We start from the raw sequence: 18,115 nt of genomic DNA, 5'->3' as shown, positions 1-18,115 counted from the left end.
GATTTAAATTAATTTTTTTAGGTAAAGTTTTATACTAAAAATGATTAAATAAAAATTAAAATTAAAAATCTAAATTAATAAATTAAAAGATTTTATTACAAAGCTTTATCCAATATGCATATTTATATATATTCACTACTCATACAAAATACTTGTGTTCAGCAATCATTGCTGGACCAGTGTTAATTTTAGCCTACACAAACATAATATTGGCAGAAAACGGTGCTATTCGATCGGCTATGCTTGTATATTCATGATGCGTAGGTTTAACATTCTTTTCATTTGAGATTATAGATTATAGGGCTCACAATGTCTGCAGTGACAATATATAGTCCAGTCTATCAATGTATGCTTAATCACATCTTGCCTGATTCTGAAATAATCCTCTCAATCTCTTCTAAGAGCCGCTCCTTTTCATCTGTCAGCTCCTCGTTCTGCTTTTGTAGCTCTTCTATCTGCTTAGTTTGTTCCGAGTCCTTTCTGAGTTTTTTTTTTAGTACAAAATGTAAATTGGGTTAATAATGACAACATGAAAAGCAACCAAGTTTAAGGCGACATGCCTGATACTTCAGCATAATTTGAGATTAGAATTTATAATACAATGTAAACTGGATAAACAGAAAAGGTGAAATCTGGTTGTTTTCTTGGCAGCTAGACGCTGAATGAGCTTCTAATTCTATCAGTGCAGAGACATGAGCTCTCAGAGCTTATAATGCATGTGTATCCTGATAGCATTAATCACCATTTTAGCAGCTAGGAATTATTAGTAAAATTAACATTAATCCTGAGTTGTTTCTTAAGCCACTCATTTTTCACTTGCTCAGATAATTATTACCATCCTGATAAACAGACATAACTCTATCAACTTCAAAGTTATTGGCTACAATCTACCTATTATAAGTAACTTAACATTGATCCGTAATTACCTGTTCATGAAAGACAAGTTGAGTTTGAGAGAGCGCACTTCCTTCTCAAGAGTTTCACAACGCTTTAAGACTGCTTGCATGTCAGATGGAATTGCTGGGGTCGAATTCCTTTCTTTTGCCTCTGCCATCCTAAATCATCAAGTGTTGAATGTAAACAAAAGATTTTCAACTATAAGCATCCTACCACAATAATTAAATCATACTACTTCAAAATATCGAGTAGTATGATATATCCACGGAAACGCTGATAAGTAAAAGCTTGGATAAAAATACAAAAACAGAAATTCTGCAAGTTAGCTCATTGGTAAGGAAGAGGATTCTCTCCCAAGAGTTGCTCAGATTGTTTTACGTACTTTCGTGACCGCTCCACTCTCCGCTTTTTCGTTGGGTCTGCCCTGTCCACTGCATTATTTTTGGTTCGGTTAGTGAAGATTATATGGTTGTATAATCGGTATGCCAATGCATAAGTAATGCAAAAGGAAGTCATGTACTTAGTACTACTACCAGAATATGCATGTCAGAGGAAACGAGACAATTTTCAAGAAAGCTTATTCAATTTCAATTAAGAATGACGGGATTCGAATGGAACTAAAGACTTGAACTTAGCAAATACATAAAAACTTCATAATCCCTCACAAAGTAGTGATTATTAATATTATACATTTATAGAAGTCTATCTCCATTTCCTGGCACAGAAGTTACTACTATCGTTTAATCAAAATATTCAATTTGGTTTGGTCCTGACTCCTTAGTAAAGCCTTTTTTATTCTATGAAATGGATCAGATCCACCTCAAGAGGACAGGGATTGCCCCCTTTTGCAAGAATAGAAGCCAAATGCGGAAGGCTGAGTACCTGAACCTGCTGATGTCACAGATCCGTATCGAACTAGGCCTCTCCTCTGCTAACGTTTACAGGGTAAAAAGGACAAAGTAAAGATAAGTTCAGCATCCCAAGATTCACAACCTAGTTCGGGAAGAACATTAAACTCATATCAAGTAATTAAGAATACCTTCCGATCATCTTTCAAGTTGTCAATTATCCTTACTCTGAAATCTGCAGTACATTCAATAGAAAAAACTCATGTCAAATGATTCGTAAATCAGCATATGATTCTTAGAAGACTGGTTGTAGGGTCAAAATTAAATGTGTACAAGATAATGAATCAACCAATTGTAATAGTAGATAAATGTGCAGGCTTCATCATTTTAATTCTTGCATTCATATAGATTGTAATGATATCTGTTTAAACTTTAGCTCTTGTAGTAAAATTTTTAAAATTTAAAAGATGAAGAAGAAAAGAAAAAAGTCTTCTGTTGAAAAAACTGATATAAGCCCTCTTATGTCTAATGTGAACTGCATTGCATACCTTTAGACTTAGAGCCACTTTCCGAGCTCCTACCGTTTTCAACTTGTTTCTTTGAGCTTTCACATATGCTTAAGGTTTGGCTCGAATTGCTGGGGCCATCATGTGCATCAAAACCAGATGAAACCACTGGTGCAGCAGCCGAGGATTCACTTTGAGAAGCTTCTCGAGAAACTGTGCTCATCTGAATTGTGTTTGTGGCATTCACAAAACCTTCCAAGTCAAAATCCATAGACCCTTGAACAACTTGTACAACCCCGGTAGTTGTTACTTGGCCAAGGGACACCGGTGCAAAAACCCCTGGAATGTTATGAAAATGATTCCTTTGTCCTTGGTTGAAGGTGCCATTAGGCATAATAGAACTATCTTCAGCTGCTTCTTTCTCAATTTGGTTGCCAAGCTTTTTACGTTCTAGTGTACCCTTTAGCATGCTCACAACAGAAGAAACTTTATCTACATGACCTGCTTGGGGTGCATTAAATGTAGATGACGATGATTTTGATGGGGACATGAATGTGCCCAATTGATTGGGACTCTCACACATGGGGATGTCATTGAAATCGTTCGGATCTGATAATTCTTCTTTCAATTTGTTGAAACTATTTCCATAAGAATTGAGTACAGCCTCCATATCAAGCGATGTTTGAGCATTTTGCAAAGCAGCATATCTCTTCCTATAAAACAAATTTATATATTGTGTATTAAAGGTATTAATAACAATTTCTGTTGTGAAATATGCAAAAAGTATGGATAAATTTGAATTGCACGTCCCATTTGTGTTTTTCAACACAATTAATAAGCTTAAATTAAAATGGAAAATAAATTCCATGGTTGTAGCTCTTTGGATTACTAATAAAGTGATGTGTTTAAGAAACAATTTAAGGAAAGAAGTTGAGAAAAACATCACCAAATTGCCAATATATAACCATATAATCAAATGGTAATCTTTTTCCTTAAAGAAGACTGGGATTTTGAATTCAAATCTTGACTAGTGGGTAAGGTAGATTAAAGGAAGATCCCTATTCTGTAAACCAATATAGATCAACAACGCGATTGTCATTGAACTTCCCATGGATTGATGGATAGGAATTCTTATCAGCATGAATTGGAAATACCTTAATTCAGAAGATCTACTCCTTGTCATGGGTTGTGAATTGTGAAACCATGCCTGCAGCAAAAAGTCAGATAGCATCAAAAGGTCGTGAAACTTTGCTGAATTGAAGTTTTTGTACAGAGCTGTATACAAACTAACCTGTGCTAAATATGACTTACTAGCCTGCAATCCCCTTTCAACAGCAGTCCTGCTGAGAAACGAACCCAAAGGAAATCTCTCAATCATAGAAATCAGTAATGATTTAAAAGCCAATACTGGTAATAACATAAAGAGATGAAGATTTCTATAAAATAATAGCTGTTAGAAGTGTGCCGCAGTGCCACCTCATTGAATTTTGGTTGCAGACCTCGGAGGTTTCGCACCCAATCGAATTATTTTGCAAAAGTAAGACATCACTGCTCTTTTTCTTTAGAAGCGAAGTTCCAGGCTGCTGACTGGACAAACTGGCCATCTCAGTAGATAATCTGCACTCAATTCCAAGTAATAATACGTATAATCTAAGTTGCAAGAAGACTTTTGAATAAATAAAGCTTTTGGGACACATGCAGTAAGAAGAATCATGTCCTCTCTCTTCAAATGTTAAGAGTTACTTCTCTCGTAATTTGATGTTTAAGGTGAACTCGTACAAATATAGCTTCTCAGAAGTAACATTTATGGTGGCAATAACACTTCCATTCTAGATCATGATCGTAACTGCAGCCGATGTACAGTTTTGACTCATTGCCATTTTTATTTCATTTTCCCTCCTTCCCCTTGCATGTTGGATAGATCACCAGATCAAGTAACAAAGGATCACTTTCAGGGTACCCTGACATCAATTTTTTTTCAATCTTATTTTCACATCGCCAGCAACATAAGCATTAAAAATACAGGAAGAAGTTTTTGAAGGTTCTTTCATTTCTTGTTTCATGGTTTTCAAAATCGTGATGGAAATGCAGGATCTTTTAGATCAGAGAGTAATTTTGAGAGTAATTATTGAGGAACTTAAAGAAGGGCCTTGAAGGAGATGGAATCCGAAATAAATAAACGAAAATTTCTTATACCAACTTACCTTCGTGATGCTTGTCGAGTACGATGTGCAATGTTAGAAGAATTGTGACCCTGATTCTGAAAACACAATTAGATAAAAAAAAAAGGAGGAACTCAATCAGCCTCAAGTTGCAGACCAGAATAAAAGGTAAGATTATAAGTTCCCTAGTTAAAATTGATGGATACTCGAGTAGTATATTAACGAATCAAGATGATGATAATGTAAAAATTGCTTGCCTCTCCATTGGTGAGCCAGCTTCGGAAAAGCTCCTCACTATCCGTACGAAAATTCTGGGAAAGATTCTTAAACCCCAACATCTCCATGGTTGGTACTGGCATCCCAATTGAACTCTCCATTAATGACTTAATAAACAGCTCCTCACTTGAGTTTCTATAAAAATCTGAAAATTGCCTCCCCTCAGTCTCCATGGCACTCTTTTCGCCCGAACTTCTATGACTTGGCTGCGATTGATATGAATCAAAACTCTGCTTAGTACTTCCTGGCTTTAGGAAAGAATCACCTGGCAAGCTTCCCTCGTTTCCATCATTGACCATATTATTGCTTTTCTCTTGAATAAATGATTAATATTTAGTTATATTTATGCCTGTAAACAAATGGATTCTATCAATCATTTGTAGATTGAATTTGAGTCTTTGTAAATCAAATTCTCAAACGGAGGGTATAAACCCCAATAAGATTCTAACCTACCAATCAAGGCTTCAACTCTATTGTGTAAGCAGACTTCAAAAATTTTATGCAGTTTCTTCCTCTAAAAGCAACGAAATTCATCCAATTCTTGAAGCAAAGATGCTTTTGTTTATCAAATCAATAAATAAAAAAATATTGTCCTCAAGGCTTAAGCTGAAATTGATGCAAAAACTAGGTAATTAAGCCTAGCTAAGGGCTAAGAATGAATTAAAAAGAATTAATGAACATATGATATAGAAAAATGTCCTATGCATGCACTTAAGAGCATACGGCATACCAAAGCACACTAATTTTCTTTTACATATATTGAATAAGAATTAAACAAGAAAAGGGTTATGGTGAACATAAACAATTGCAAAAAAGGTGGGAATCTTGCAATTTTGAGTTTGCTAAGATTCTAACGTAGCATGAATTTGTCTTTTTCATTACTCTCCGCTGTAATTCTTGTAGCAGTGATTACGTTTGGCTTTCAACTAACAAGAATTGTCAAAATTTAGGGAGTGATAGTGTGAATAACTTACATTAATTTACGTTATGCTATATACTGTTGGCAAGATATTTTCTTAAAGAGATTAAAAAATACTACTAGTAATGAAGAAACGGGAGGGTTTAAGTGTTGAGTTTTTGGCTGACATAGAGAAATTAAATATGCCTGAAAAGGACAGCATATCTTTTTAAAAAATGTAGCTGTTGGGAGGGCATTTTCAACTTGCATTTTCTAAAGGAATGAAGATCCTTACCAACGGTGGCAAAGTGCTTTTTCGCTCTTCTTAGTCTGAACCAGGAAAAGTGGTTTGGGAGTTTAAAATTAAAAGCTTGTATGTAATGTAAGACGATGGTATTTTTGGCTGGCTTGGGGTTGAAGGTAGGAGCAATAAATAATAAGTAATTTAGAGGCCAGTTATAACGCAAAAGCCGCCGAATGAATCACTCGTAGGTTTGATTCATAATTAGACATTAATTATTAGGAATTATGTTTTTGTTATGTGTGTAAGTTAATAAGGAAAATGTTAAGCAATGCTCTTAAATCTTAATCAAAGCAAAAACAAATTTAAAAAAAAAAAATTAAAAAGAAGTCAATTACTTTGACTGAAGCATTGTTTGTGAACGGAGCAATGGCCATGAAATCACTCTAGTTGATGTGGCGTAATTACTGACGAAATTGGCTGAGACTTTGAACAAATAATTTATTTATTTTTTAGGATATCATTAATGTCTTTTTCAAGCAACATATTTAGACTAAAAAACATGTAATCGGCATAATTCCATGGAATATTAGGGTATTTTATTTCAGGAATCAGGATCATCATTTTCTTTGGAAAGCCGGCATTTGGGATATCGTAAGACTGGAAGCATATAAATGCTCGATTTTAACTGTTTTTTTTTTTTTTTTTTTTTACAACATTCAAGTTCAAACCCACTTAAAAAAAGTACCTTTCTTAATTGTTTCTGACACAAATTTCAAGACCAAACAGTATTGCATCAAATTGAAGATAGCTCCTGAAATTTAATTTTACTTTCACCCAAGGTATATACTTTTTTTATAAACAACGACTTCGAGATTGTCGTTAGAACGTTTCAAAAAAAAAAAATTATAAATTGCTGAACATACAAAGGGTGTTGAAATAGTCTAAAGTTGACCAAATTATGCAACCAAAGGATCGGGAACAGCCACCATAATAGACTTATAAAAATACATACAATCATCACAGTTTTGTAGTAAAATTTATATTTATATTTTGTTTTTTGTTTTTTGTTTTTTGCAGACGAGCCATAAGCTTGTTGTCTCTGTTTCTTATTATCTCCAAAGAGAGAAGAAAGAAAATATTAAGCCATAATTTGGCAAGTGTGTTGCGATTGTAAAACTAATGTTAGTGCTTTAGATTTAATGTCAAGTAAATAAAACAACGAAAATTGAAAACGGCTTATTGAAGGGGAAAAAAAGATTTAGTAATGAATTGAATTGCTCCTTCGAGACGGGGGGCATGGGCTTCTCTTCTTTCTGGGCCCCAACAAGGAACTTTCACTAGAGGCCCGTCCGGCCCATGTCTTCCCAACCTTATTGGCTTGTTCATGTTATTCAATTTGTCTGACGCAATAAAACAATTGGTATTATAGTTTCCAAGCTAATTACCGGCATGACAATTAAATTTCTCAAATAATAATAATAATAATATTTAATATATTTAATATGGCATAAATTAAGTTTTCAGTAGAGCCAGTTGTACAACTTAATTTAATAATGCAAACCATTCTTTTTTATTGTTTCACCATTGCTTAGTCCACTACCTTCATTCTCAAGTAAAACGTTAGAGCCTGTGCCTGTGATCTCTCTAATTAAGTTGGTCAATGAGCCAGAATGGCAGAGCTAACAAAGGAGTCAGCTTGAAGTCCCTTCATCGGCTACAGGCGTGTTGCCTGCATTTGCCATCCTTGATTGATTATTGTACCAGCTCATGAATCTGGCTATAAACTCTGCGGATACAATAAACAATAAGAAAGCATAGAATATTAGTTATGAATAATTGCTGTAAACTTTATCTAGGGCAGGTACTTCTTTAATTACTAGAGAATGAAATTGAGACTGTTTTCTTGTCCATCATGCCAATGTCAAACTTAAAAGTTTAAGAATTGAACAATCTTTGTCGTACAGTATTAAACAAATGCATGTCCCTTTATTTTACATACCTTCGATTCTTGAGAAAATCCTCATGTTCTTTTTCACTGAATCGATAACCTTTGTTCCCATTTCATCCTCACACCCAATCATGCTTTCACCACACCTCTTAATTAATATAAGAAATTAGCTCCTAACATATTGGAAATAAGATGTGAGGAAATATTAAGAAAAGGTGGATATTGGCGTTCGTACATTGTATTCATCATATAAACAACAAACTTGAGGATGCAGGTTCTCTTGCAAATGCTTTTTCACTTCTTCAAACAGAGACTGCCAATTAAGATGATAAAATTAGACAATACTAATTCAAGCTGCTATTTAATTTGCAGGGAAACATTTCTTACCATGAATATGAAGTCTGGAGATACATCATGCTCTATGAGAATTTGAAGCTTTCCGCGTATTATATATAGTCTGTAATTGAAGATTGTCCAAACGAGTGCATGGCTAAGCTATAGTAAAAGTTGAGAGCCCCAGAAATTCAAATTTAAGCTAAGAACAACTCACTGTTTTGGACTTTGCTCCTCGATTATGTTCCTTGCAATATTTGCAATGTCTTCTTCCCATCCGGTTAAAATTACTTGGTCTTGCTTGAAAGGATAACTGAAATTCGAGAATAAAAATATGTAGTGCATCTATACCAAACAAGAGAAAAGTGGTAATAAAAACTAGAAGATGGAAGATGGAGTTAATGGTGTGAATATATAGAAACTTGTTTTCCTGATCACCTTGAGTGCCAGCAGGCTTCGAATGAACGAATGGCTTGACGCAGATTATTCTTGGAGCTGTTCGCTATCTCTTCGGCGAACTTACGTGGCAAATATAAGCCTTCTTGCTTAGCTATAAATTCCAGAACTTCAACAATCTAAAGGCAGAAGGAAAACTTTATCAAGTCTTTTGATATGATTCCAATTACATTGCAGTGTGACTATATAACACTTCAGATCACTTCAGTGCTGTTCCCACCCACCTCTTGTTTTGAAGGCGGAAGTAGCTGAATGAGAGTGCAAAGTGACCTAACTGGCTGAAGCTTTGAGACGTCAGAGCAGCAAAAGAAAAACTTGTTGTCCCCCTTATACCTTTCTAACAGCCATCTAATATACAATAGGGCATCTGTGCTTAGCTTGTCTGCATCGCTTAGAATAATTGCTGCAGAAAAAAAAAAGAAGGGGAATTAGTGACGCATTAGCCTTTTGTTGTTAGGGAGTGGAATTACTCAGGTATACCTCTACATTTTTCAGGGTAGGATGACAAAGCTTTATTAGATTTATAGGTCTTGGTTCGTGTTTCCTTCATTAGTTCCACAATTACATGCTTCACGTACCCTCTTAGATCCGAGAGATTGACTTCCACATGTTTGGAAGATTCCTTCACATTTACTTCGATTCTTCCTATTGATTCGCCCTGTGAATTATATTTTGTAATTGGAATATTATAAAGATGGATCCCAGCTTACGACAAGTCAAATACAAACTATATTATCACGTCAAAATCAGCAGATTAATTACAAGTGAATCACTTACAAAAAAGTTGATCAAAAGTGAATGAAAATTACCTTCAAGTCAAATACCTTACGCTTGTCCCTAGTCTGAAAAACATTAAAAGAAATCTCTCGTAAGTTAACTAAAAGAGAGAATGGAGTTTCTGTGCTTCTTACAAAACAATGCTACTATATATAGTTCTATACCAGACAAAACAACAGATATCGTCTATCAATGACTATTTGCCCGAAATGAAGTTACTGTCATGAGGCTAAAGTGCATTATTGGACCTCTATTATATTTAGCAATTCGTAGTGGTAGTACGCAGTAACACCATGGCAGCCATTTACCTCAAAAAACAAGAAAATATTCAAAAACATTCAAAAAGAAAGGTCAAGAACATGGTTATTTTTTAGGGGAAAACTCCAAACCCTGTTGCTGCAATTTTCCAAGCCAGAGACCTTATCTTGATTTATAAAAAGGCTTACGTACAACACCTTGATTCAACCCCAAGGGAGAGTCTACAGCTTACTATGACACTTTTATTCCTCTTAGCTGTTCAAGAAGAAACTATCAAGAATAAATCATTCACTGTGTGGGAAATCCTTATCAGGATCATCAATTTTAATCTCCAAACGTGCTGCATTTGCTATCAAGATAGGTTCCTCTATACGGTGTTTTCTGATTCTAATCTCAAACTTAATTGGAAGTATCATCCCCTTTACGGGGACATTTGTGCTTTCAAGAACATCTTTGGCTTGGATCAACCACCAATCTCATAGGAAGCAACGAACTAAGCAAAGCTGGTAGCCAACTGCGAAACAAGCTTCCAATATCCCTAAGGTGCTTTCTCTACTTTTCTTTTGAAATTATGTTTTTATTCAGTGATGTCTGACTTTGGTCTGTGTTTTTTGGTTTCTCTGTTTTGGGAAAAGATAAAAAAGTTGACATCTCCTCTTCATGACTTAACAAAAAAAAAATGTTGCCCGATGTCATCGGATATTCAAAATTTAGGGTACCTGGACTCTATCGGGTCCAAAAGTTTCTCGAAGCATGGCCCAGATCATGGTTCTCTTCCCAACGCCAGGAGGTCCTTCAAATATAACGTGAGCACTTGGCCCGTATTTCACCTGCATCCATCGTCCATCATTCAAATGTACTTCAGACTTGGCTCAACACACGATATTAACACAGGCACATTACAGAATTTATGTAAAAGGAGATAAAGTAATCTTACCAGAGCCTGCAATCGAGTGGCCTCACTTCGATTGCAGATGAAATCTTTTAAAGCTTTAGGTCGATACTTGTCTGCCAATATGAACTTTTGATTCACCTTGTGAATATTGGCCTCTTCCTTCTCATCATTATCAACAAAAGTTTTAGCTAGCAAGATTATTGGCGCAGACGGTTCTAACACTCTCTCCCTCAAAGGCTTCTCCTTATCAAATAATTGAGCATCAGGAGGATCACCGGCCTCCTTTTCCTCCGATTTCATCTCATTGGGAGCACTTGCTTTAGTGTATGTCGATGATGAAGAAGTTGGTTTAACAGATTTTGGAGCAGCAGGAGGAGAGGGGCCCTTGTTACCAGTTTTTGTGAAGGTGAAGAAGCTGGAACCAAATTCTTGCATTTTAACTAACAAAGAGGACCAAGAACTGGAAGCGCTAGTCGTGAGGCTTTCACGTCCTGGACTATCTGCTCCAGACATATTTTTTTCACGATTGATAGAGAGGGTTGAATCAGTGAGTCCTTTGTAATAAGGACTGCACTTGTTGTTCTTTTCATCCACACTTCTACTAATGTAGTCGCTGATCATATGAACCTCATTAGAAACTATGCCATGCAACTTATTATGTGCATCGAGACTCTCCTCTGTTAAATCAGAATGATTGGAGGAATCGTTGCCCCGTCGCCTGGGGCTGACGTAGTCGCCTAGTTTATTGATGTTGCTCCAACTATTCCAATAAGACAATTTTAGAGGGCGAGTAGAGGACGCTGAGGAGCGGCTAGACCTATGTTTGAGAATCTCAGATTTGGATATTGTGATTGTGAGGTCTGGATCGGATGAGGAGCGTCGGGGGATAGTAGCTGGACTCGGCATCGCATATGCAGAGCTGTTAGTATCTGCAATATGCAAGTAGTACTTAATTTGCTTGCATCGCAGCAAGTGCCCTTTCTTCTGTTTCTTTTGCAAGTTTTCTTTTAACAAATTCCTAATACATTAACCTACCGGTAAAGATGACGGGAATATCCACAGAGTTCGATAAAATTAATGAGTGTTGAGATGTACTAGGGCTTCGTAAACAATGGTTGATTTCGTCGCACTAAAACTCATTGGTTTATCAAACCGGCTGCTGGTGCTTGTCGCTTGATTGGACGAAAGGGGATATATATATGTATGTATTTATATATAACGATCGACAAATCCGAGCAATTCTGAGGGATAAATTTGGACTCTAGTTAGCACTTAGCACGTCCCTGCTCGGGTTTTACCTGTTAACGGAGCTCATTGTTTCAGTTTTTATTTGTTGTTTGTATACAAAAATTAGGTCGTAATTTTTCCAAAGAAATTTCATAGTACCAGTTTATTCATATTTTACTCTTTTTTTTTTCTTTCCTTTGTCTTGCTTTACCTGGTCTTTCTTTGGAACCTATGTAATTAATTAAGCTTTCATATAGTCAAAGTTTTTAAAAATTAATTTTGACTTGAATCAATCAAAGCCCCGGCCAGGTTGGTGTTCATCAAGGCACCTGCTTTGTTTGAAACTAATAGACAAGTTTCGGCATTCCAGTGCTGGCTTCTTAAATCGACCCTTGAAAGCCCCATTTATTGGGAATAAACATATTACTCTCTTTCTTTCTTTCTTTCTTTCTAGGAGGGTGTTACAGTAGAGAGAAATCGAGGGCTTATGAACCACACAGGGCAGGCCATCCCTACATTTTTCTCATCTACCCCTGTTTTGTTCTAAATAATTATTTTATTTGCCTTGAAGATGAAATGGTTTTAACATATCTTGTTTGCGGATGCCAGCTTGTCTTCTCTCATCATCTTTGAGAAATTATGATTTTTATCACAGAATTTATTAGGCTTTTGGTAATGTATTTAACAATGAAATGGCGAAATATGGAGGTTAGGGACTCATGTTTCTTCATAGAAAGGGCAGTAATGGAGGATGACGGATACAATTTTACTGAAGATTAGTCCACAATATGAAGAAAGAATTCTGCATCACCTTACCCTTAATGTAGCTTCTTGCCTTGTCCTAGCATACTGAAACCACAGCTTATTCCTATAATCAAATTTATACGACAGATTAAGGGGTAAATCACATGCAAGCATAATTGAGAAAGGGGTGGAACTTCTATTAGGAAAATAAGCCTTCATCCAAAAATTTTTCATCTACGAGGTTTAGATAATCCTTTATCATTTAGTCATTTAATGATTATATACTTATATATATACTAATAATTGATAAAATGTTTTGGTGATTATGTCAAACATTGAGATAAAACCGAGTAGTCCAGGCTGTGATTATTGTCCTAACGACCCTAGTAATCTAAACCAAAAGTAATTCTAAGAAAGTCTTTTGTTGATCAATTTACGAAAGCACATGGCATAATTCATTCAACCATGTGCTTCAAATACTTGAAAACTGATGATGACGATGATCCTAACCATTCCATGCAGACTTATATGGTCCAAGGAAAAAGATGAGAATGGAAGTCCTAAGATCCAGGGAGGATGATGCACCAAATGCTGCTGATTCTGAGAATTACTCCATTTCCGAACGTTATAGAAATCGATAGAACTATATTTCCATCCAAAGTCAAAAGGAATTTTGTTAAAATGTTAAATTTATGCAAAGTTATGGTGAAATAATATACTGATATGCATTGAGATGCTTATGGCTATGCATAACAAGGCAGGGCAGGGCAGGGCAGGAAGAAGTAGCTCAAAGCAAACGTTAGATGGGGCTAACCTCAACCATAATCCAAGCCACTTTCTCCCCATTGCCCATTCTTTATTCTCTCTCAAGAAAATGGGATATGACTGTGAAAGCAACCGCAAGCAGCAGCTGCAGCCTCTCTTCATCTATATCCTTGGATTATATTATTGCTATCATGCAACCTTATCCAACCCATCTGCCGTGCTGTTCAATGTTGCTAAAAACCACTGTTGAAACTTGTAGTCAATGACTGAATGCCCAAATCATTAGTTATTTATGAGTTCTTTTTTAAAATTGCAGAGAGTTACCTTTTTTTTTCCTTTGTAAGTAAAAGACAAAAAAAAGATAACCAAAAGGAAATATAGTCTGAAAAACATACTATATATATCCCTGTTCTTAACTTTGTGTTCGGATTTAAAAATTGTAAGAAAATAGAAAATAATAAAGTGAAAATTTGAAATAAAAGGAAAAATGACATTACCTTGGTTTATTTGTTTGCTCTTACCAAATCAATTATCATCAATTTATTACCACAACCAAATTGAAGGAAGGGAGGAGGAGGAGCAGCCTCCCCTTCCGTTCTTCTTCCTCTCTTGTAAACTTCAAATTCATGCTACCAGCTCTTTTTTTTTCTTCTTCTTCTTAGACACAACTTCCATTTTTAGTCCTTTAAAAAAAAACTAATTTCGTTAAATTTCAGTCCATCTGCCAACTTATTATGGATTTTGGGAATTCTTGTTTCTTTTTCTTAAATCATTCTTCATTTGGTTTATCTTATTGTGCTTGCTTTAATTCATCTGCCAAATCATCCATTTTCTGTTTTGGAAGTAGGTTCCCAGAGCCCAAGATCTCAAACTTTATCTTGAAACCCTCTTCTTCGTCCAAATTTACTGCTGCCTCGTCTCCCTTTAGAGAAGACGCTTGATCCTCTTCCATTTTTACCTTTCGTTTTTTTTTTTCTCTTGCTTTAGTGATAGACTATATGTTAGCTCTATTTTCCGCGTTTCCCCAGAGCAATTTGCTAGCCAAGACAAAGAAGCGAAATGTTGTGCACATCCTATTGCGTGCCAGCATCAGCTATGGCTTCTCCAACATTTCCTGATCATTGCTTTATCAGGTAATTCTCTGATAATTGAACTTGTTTCTCTTTCTTTTTTTCATTTTTATATTCTTAGTACTTGATTTTGCTAAATGGGTGGTTCACTATAATTGGACTGTTGGGTTTCTCATAATACGTAGATGGGAATTAGAATATTTTAGTATTAGTAGTAAAATGAATATAGAGATGGAAAAAGGATTTGTAGTAGGAAAAGACGTGGAATATCCGTTTATTCTTTACGATCATCAGGTATGATCACCATCATCATGATAACAAGGACTTGAGGAGATGGAAGATTAGGACCACTGCTGCTACTTCAGCTTCTGCTTACCCTCTCTTTTCCAATCAGATTCAGCTAACTAAAGACTCTTCTTCCCGTCACAAATTTTTCCAGGAGGTTCATCTATAAACAATATATACATATATGTTGTTCATCTATTCTGGATATCCTCATCACCATGTTTATTAGTTTTATCACTTAGGTTATCTCCATTTCCATTTTCTAATATTCTGTTGAACTCTAATACAATGGACAGGCTCTTAAGACTGCTAGGGACAAGTTCACTTGGGAGATCTCCTTCCAGTCCAACGACAAAGACATCTCTCTTGCTAAGGTGCTAATATAATGACTACATGCTTACTTCCTCTTTCCTTTTTTTTTTTTTTGTTTGACCTTGCCAAATGTTGGTACCCACTAGATAATCTATAACGAGATAAGTTGTTGTTTAAAGAGGTATTTATAATTGCTTCATTCATGCTTTTGATTTATAAGTTGGAAGTTTTACTTTGCTTGATATCTTTTGGTATAGGCTTTGCTTTATGTTGCAGCTGAAGATGAAGCATTCATGGGTTTCAACCGAGAAATGGACGCTTGCTCCCTCCTGAATGAAGGGATAAATGTTGCCACCATATCTGATACCAAAGAGTGGGATTCTGTGGAGCGAATGCCTTTGGGTGGAAAGCCCATATCTGAGTGGCTGAATGAGTTGGATGAAATTGCTAAAGAAGTTGAAGCAAAGCTAGTTTCAAGAGACTTAGGCTGCCATGTGGTTGAAGTTTTGGAGGCTGTCAATTTAGTTCTTTTTGAGTTAAGAGGCTTCAAAAGATCCCCTGTTCTTGTAGAGTCTAAGCATTCTTACTTACACTTAGTACTGAGCTCTGGATGTGGCAGTGGTAAGGCCTTATTCTACTTCTTTTAAGCAATAAGGCTCACTTGCCACAATGCATTTGCCCTAATAATTTTGATCTAGTGCCATTGCAATTGTTTTTCTTTATTGTAACATATGCTTGCTCATCCTTTCGTTGTCATTTTAGGCAGTCTAATAGTATGATTTTGTTAATTACAGCAATTTTGCTTAGCATAATTTACATTGAAGTTTGTTGGCGACTTGATCTAACCATTGTTGGATCTCAAGTTGGGGAAGATTTTTTGATATGGCCCCTGACAGGGTACCTGGAGGTACTTTAATCTTGAATTTTTTTCTTTAGTTTATTTTCTTTGTGCATAAATTCTTAGTTTATACTTTGCGATGCATCATTTGATGTCTCATCCAATCCATAGTTATGTTTCTGCTTAGAAAAGTTGCAAGCAAGTTCCTTTTTGTTTTAGCCACTTGCCTAAGTTGATAAATTCACTTAACTTCTACTCCTCTTTGTAGGAGCTCTTCAAAGTGACTTCAGGACACAGCTTGTTCTCTATTATCAATGGAAGGTGTGTGGAGGACCCCAGATCAATGGCATCAGATTTAACTGGTACTTCACTTTTAGGGCTTGAGATAGCTACAAACCGTGATATTATTGGGATTGCTCTAGCCAATTTAATTGTAAGTCTCAATCCTTGTCAAGTTCTATTATTTTTTGTATAATGTGTGCAACATTTCAGTACTTTTTTGTAAATTATTCATGCCTTAAAGTATGGTTCAAAATTTCTTTCCTACGTATGAAACAAACTTAAAAAAACTTGTAGAGGCTTCACCGGAAACGTACTTCAAGATCAAATTATGGGTTGATGCTGACTTCTCCCCTTAGGCATGTTCATGATGCTGATGAGAAACCTAACAAGATTGATAAATCAAATGCTCCTTTGTTGCAGCCTCAAGATCTTAGATAAAAATTCTAATTTATCTTTTTTATTTTAGTAGCATAACTTTCTTCCCAATATTTTCTTCTATGTCGCAGCTTTAATCATGTTCTTATGAAACCTTTGACTGTTTTGAACTGCCTAGGCATTTGAAGCTTAAGATGAGATGTTCTGTGTAATTGGCACCATATATTATGTAAAGGCCATGCTCTGCAACTTTGGTATGTTTAATTTTATCTGCTGTATTGAATTTTATTACTATTGTAATAGACAAGGTGGTTTGCATTACTTGTTGATCTTGTGAAGGTGAGTTGCATATTCATCCATATTCTTTCACTATTCTTTCTAAATGCACTTCACAAGGACGGTATCTCTGATAAGAATGGCAACCTGGTGAGCTTGGGCTGGCATTAATTTCCTCATGCTGCTCTACCTAGAAAACACTTTCCCTATGCATACATTTTTCCCACTATTTATGGTACAACATGGGTGGTAAATGTAATATTGACATGTTTGCAAGGAGATTTTTGTATTTTGCTCACATTCTTTTTAGTTGAATACTGTAACCTCTATTTCTAATTTATAGTGACACTTGGTTGTGGGATTAGGCTTTCGTTCCAATAAATCATTGACTGGTAAGGAGCTGCTGTATCTAAGAATCATAAAACCTTGTGGATTATGTAGAGAATATGCTTTTTTATTGGTTCATCTGACTCTTTTATGAGAAATCAGAACCTGCTGGTATTTTGAACAGTTTTACCTTTATGTACACTTTCTGACCGACAAGCTTAATACCAAATTAATTTGGTAAGGATGTGATATCTGATACGAAGGACGGTTGAAGGTTGCTTTCAAACTTGTTTCCTCCTATAACCCCATTTCCTTAAACTACATAATGTATTTGTTTCTGGTGGGGGGATTTGTGTAATGGGTTTAGTCTTGATACCTTGGGTAGTCTTGGTGCAAGTTTGACGGCTAAAACTTGCGCCAAACTCAAGCTTGAAGGCAGTTAATCCAGTTTATACTTTGCAAAGAGCATCTTTATATGTGGCATGCTAAACATTGGAATTCTTTGCAGGCTGGCTATCGTGGCTTCAGAAAGAATGTCGATTCTGCAGCCACATAACCGGGCGCTAAGGAGAGACCATGGGATGATGCTGTATTATAATAGGTATCAATTCAGAAACTCGTTAATTTATGAGGTTAAGTAAAGGTCTTTGGGTGATGGATGATGTTAAAATGTCAGGGAATATGGGAAGGCAGTGCAAGAGTTTAGCATTTGTATGGCCTTTGCTCCAGAAGAAGAGGCAGAGGTTCTTGAACCATTTGTTGCGAAATTGCATTTAATGCGTCTGGAATCATCATGGAAGTCTTTGGGGCACGCAGGTCAATTGACAGTAACTTGATTTTGTATATAACCTTCTTCTCTATCTCTCTCAAATCCTCCTTGGCCAAATGTGTAGTTTAATGGATGAAGTCTTCGACTGTGATTAGCATGGGTTTTTTGATCACATGAGCAGATGAACTCTTAAATATAGATTAGAGATTTAGGCAGATCCTAGGTTGAATACTCCAAACAAGGGGGGGAACTCCCTCTCTGAGTTTTCCCCTCAATTTTTGCTGTGGCGCATTTGTTGTTATAACATGAAGGAATGAGGAACCAAATTATTAGTCGGAAAGGCCATT

At 35.9% G+C, this 18,115-nt stretch overlaps 3 protein-coding genes across 8 annotated transcripts; 1 reads left to right on the top strand and 2 right to left on the bottom strand.

Moving 5' to 3' along the window:
- Positions 1–61: 61 nt before the first annotated feature.
- On the bottom strand, positions 62–5,003 carry LOC111286105 (protein CYCLOPS-like). The gene is made up of 11 exons (XM_089745777.1): positions 4,671–5,003; positions 4,456–4,511; positions 3,728–3,868; positions 3,543–3,591; positions 3,406–3,458; positions 2,294–2,964; positions 1,937–1,980; positions 1,780–1,828; positions 1,280–1,328; positions 927–1,055; positions 62–480 (listed from the first exon to the last, which is right to left on the bottom strand). The coding sequence occupies exons 1-11, from the start codon at positions 4,986–4,988 to the stop codon at positions 357–359; spliced, it is 1,683 nt and encodes a 560-aa protein (XP_089601903.1). The 5' UTR covers positions 4,989–5,003; the 3' UTR covers positions 62–356.
- A 2,695-nt stretch (positions 5,004–7,698) lies between these two features.
- Positions 7,699–13,396, bottom strand: LOC111286095 (uncharacterized). The gene is made up of 13 exons (XM_022875895.2): positions 13,224–13,396; positions 12,980–13,112; positions 12,804–12,860; positions 12,537–12,703; positions 10,541–11,516; positions 10,323–10,433; positions 9,378–9,410; positions 9,049–9,226; positions 8,793–8,971; positions 8,551–8,687; positions 8,330–8,425; positions 8,167–8,236; positions 7,699–8,092 (listed from the first exon to the last, which is right to left on the bottom strand). The coding sequence occupies exons 1-13, from the start codon at positions 13,394–13,396 to the stop codon at positions 7,985–7,987; spliced, it is 2,418 nt and encodes an 805-aa protein (XP_022731630.2). The 3' UTR covers positions 7,699–7,984.
- A 264-nt stretch (positions 13,397–13,660) lies between these two features.
- Positions 13,661–18,108, top strand: LOC111275598 (uncharacterized). 6 transcript variants are annotated; one of them, XR_002688376.2, is made up of 9 exons: positions 13,661–14,367; positions 14,599–14,746; positions 14,886–14,963; positions 15,159–15,522; positions 15,696–15,808; positions 16,008–16,172; positions 16,316–16,650; positions 17,508–17,600; positions 17,676–18,108. XR_002688376.2 is itself a non-coding variant. In XM_089745897.1 (8 exons), the coding sequence occupies exons 1-7, from the start codon at positions 14,294–14,296 to the stop codon at positions 17,553–17,555; spliced, it is 990 nt and encodes a 329-aa protein (XP_089602023.1). In that variant the 5' UTR covers positions 13,661–14,293; the 3' UTR covers positions 17,556–17,600; positions 17,676–18,108. The 6 variants fall into 6 exon arrangements, 4 of the variants coding, with proteins under 4 accessions (XP_089602023.1, XP_089602024.1, XP_089602022.1 ...); XR_016328997.1 differs by having other exon boundaries at positions 16,575–16,650; positions 17,676–17,719; XM_089745897.1 differs by lacking the exon at positions 16,316–16,650.
- Positions 18,109–18,115: the final 7 nt, after the last annotated feature.

The sequence above is a fragment of the Durio zibethinus genome, chromosome 17, assembly GCF_047325235.1.
Source record: "Durio zibethinus cultivar Kanyao isolate XHJ-2024 chromosome 17, ASM4732523v1, whole genome shotgun sequence".
NCBI lineage: Eukaryota > Viridiplantae > Streptophyta > Magnoliopsida > Malvales > Malvaceae > Durio > Durio zibethinus.
The sequence above is the reverse complement of the archived record's forward strand: the minus strand, read 5'-3'. Positions and strand labels throughout refer to the sequence as shown.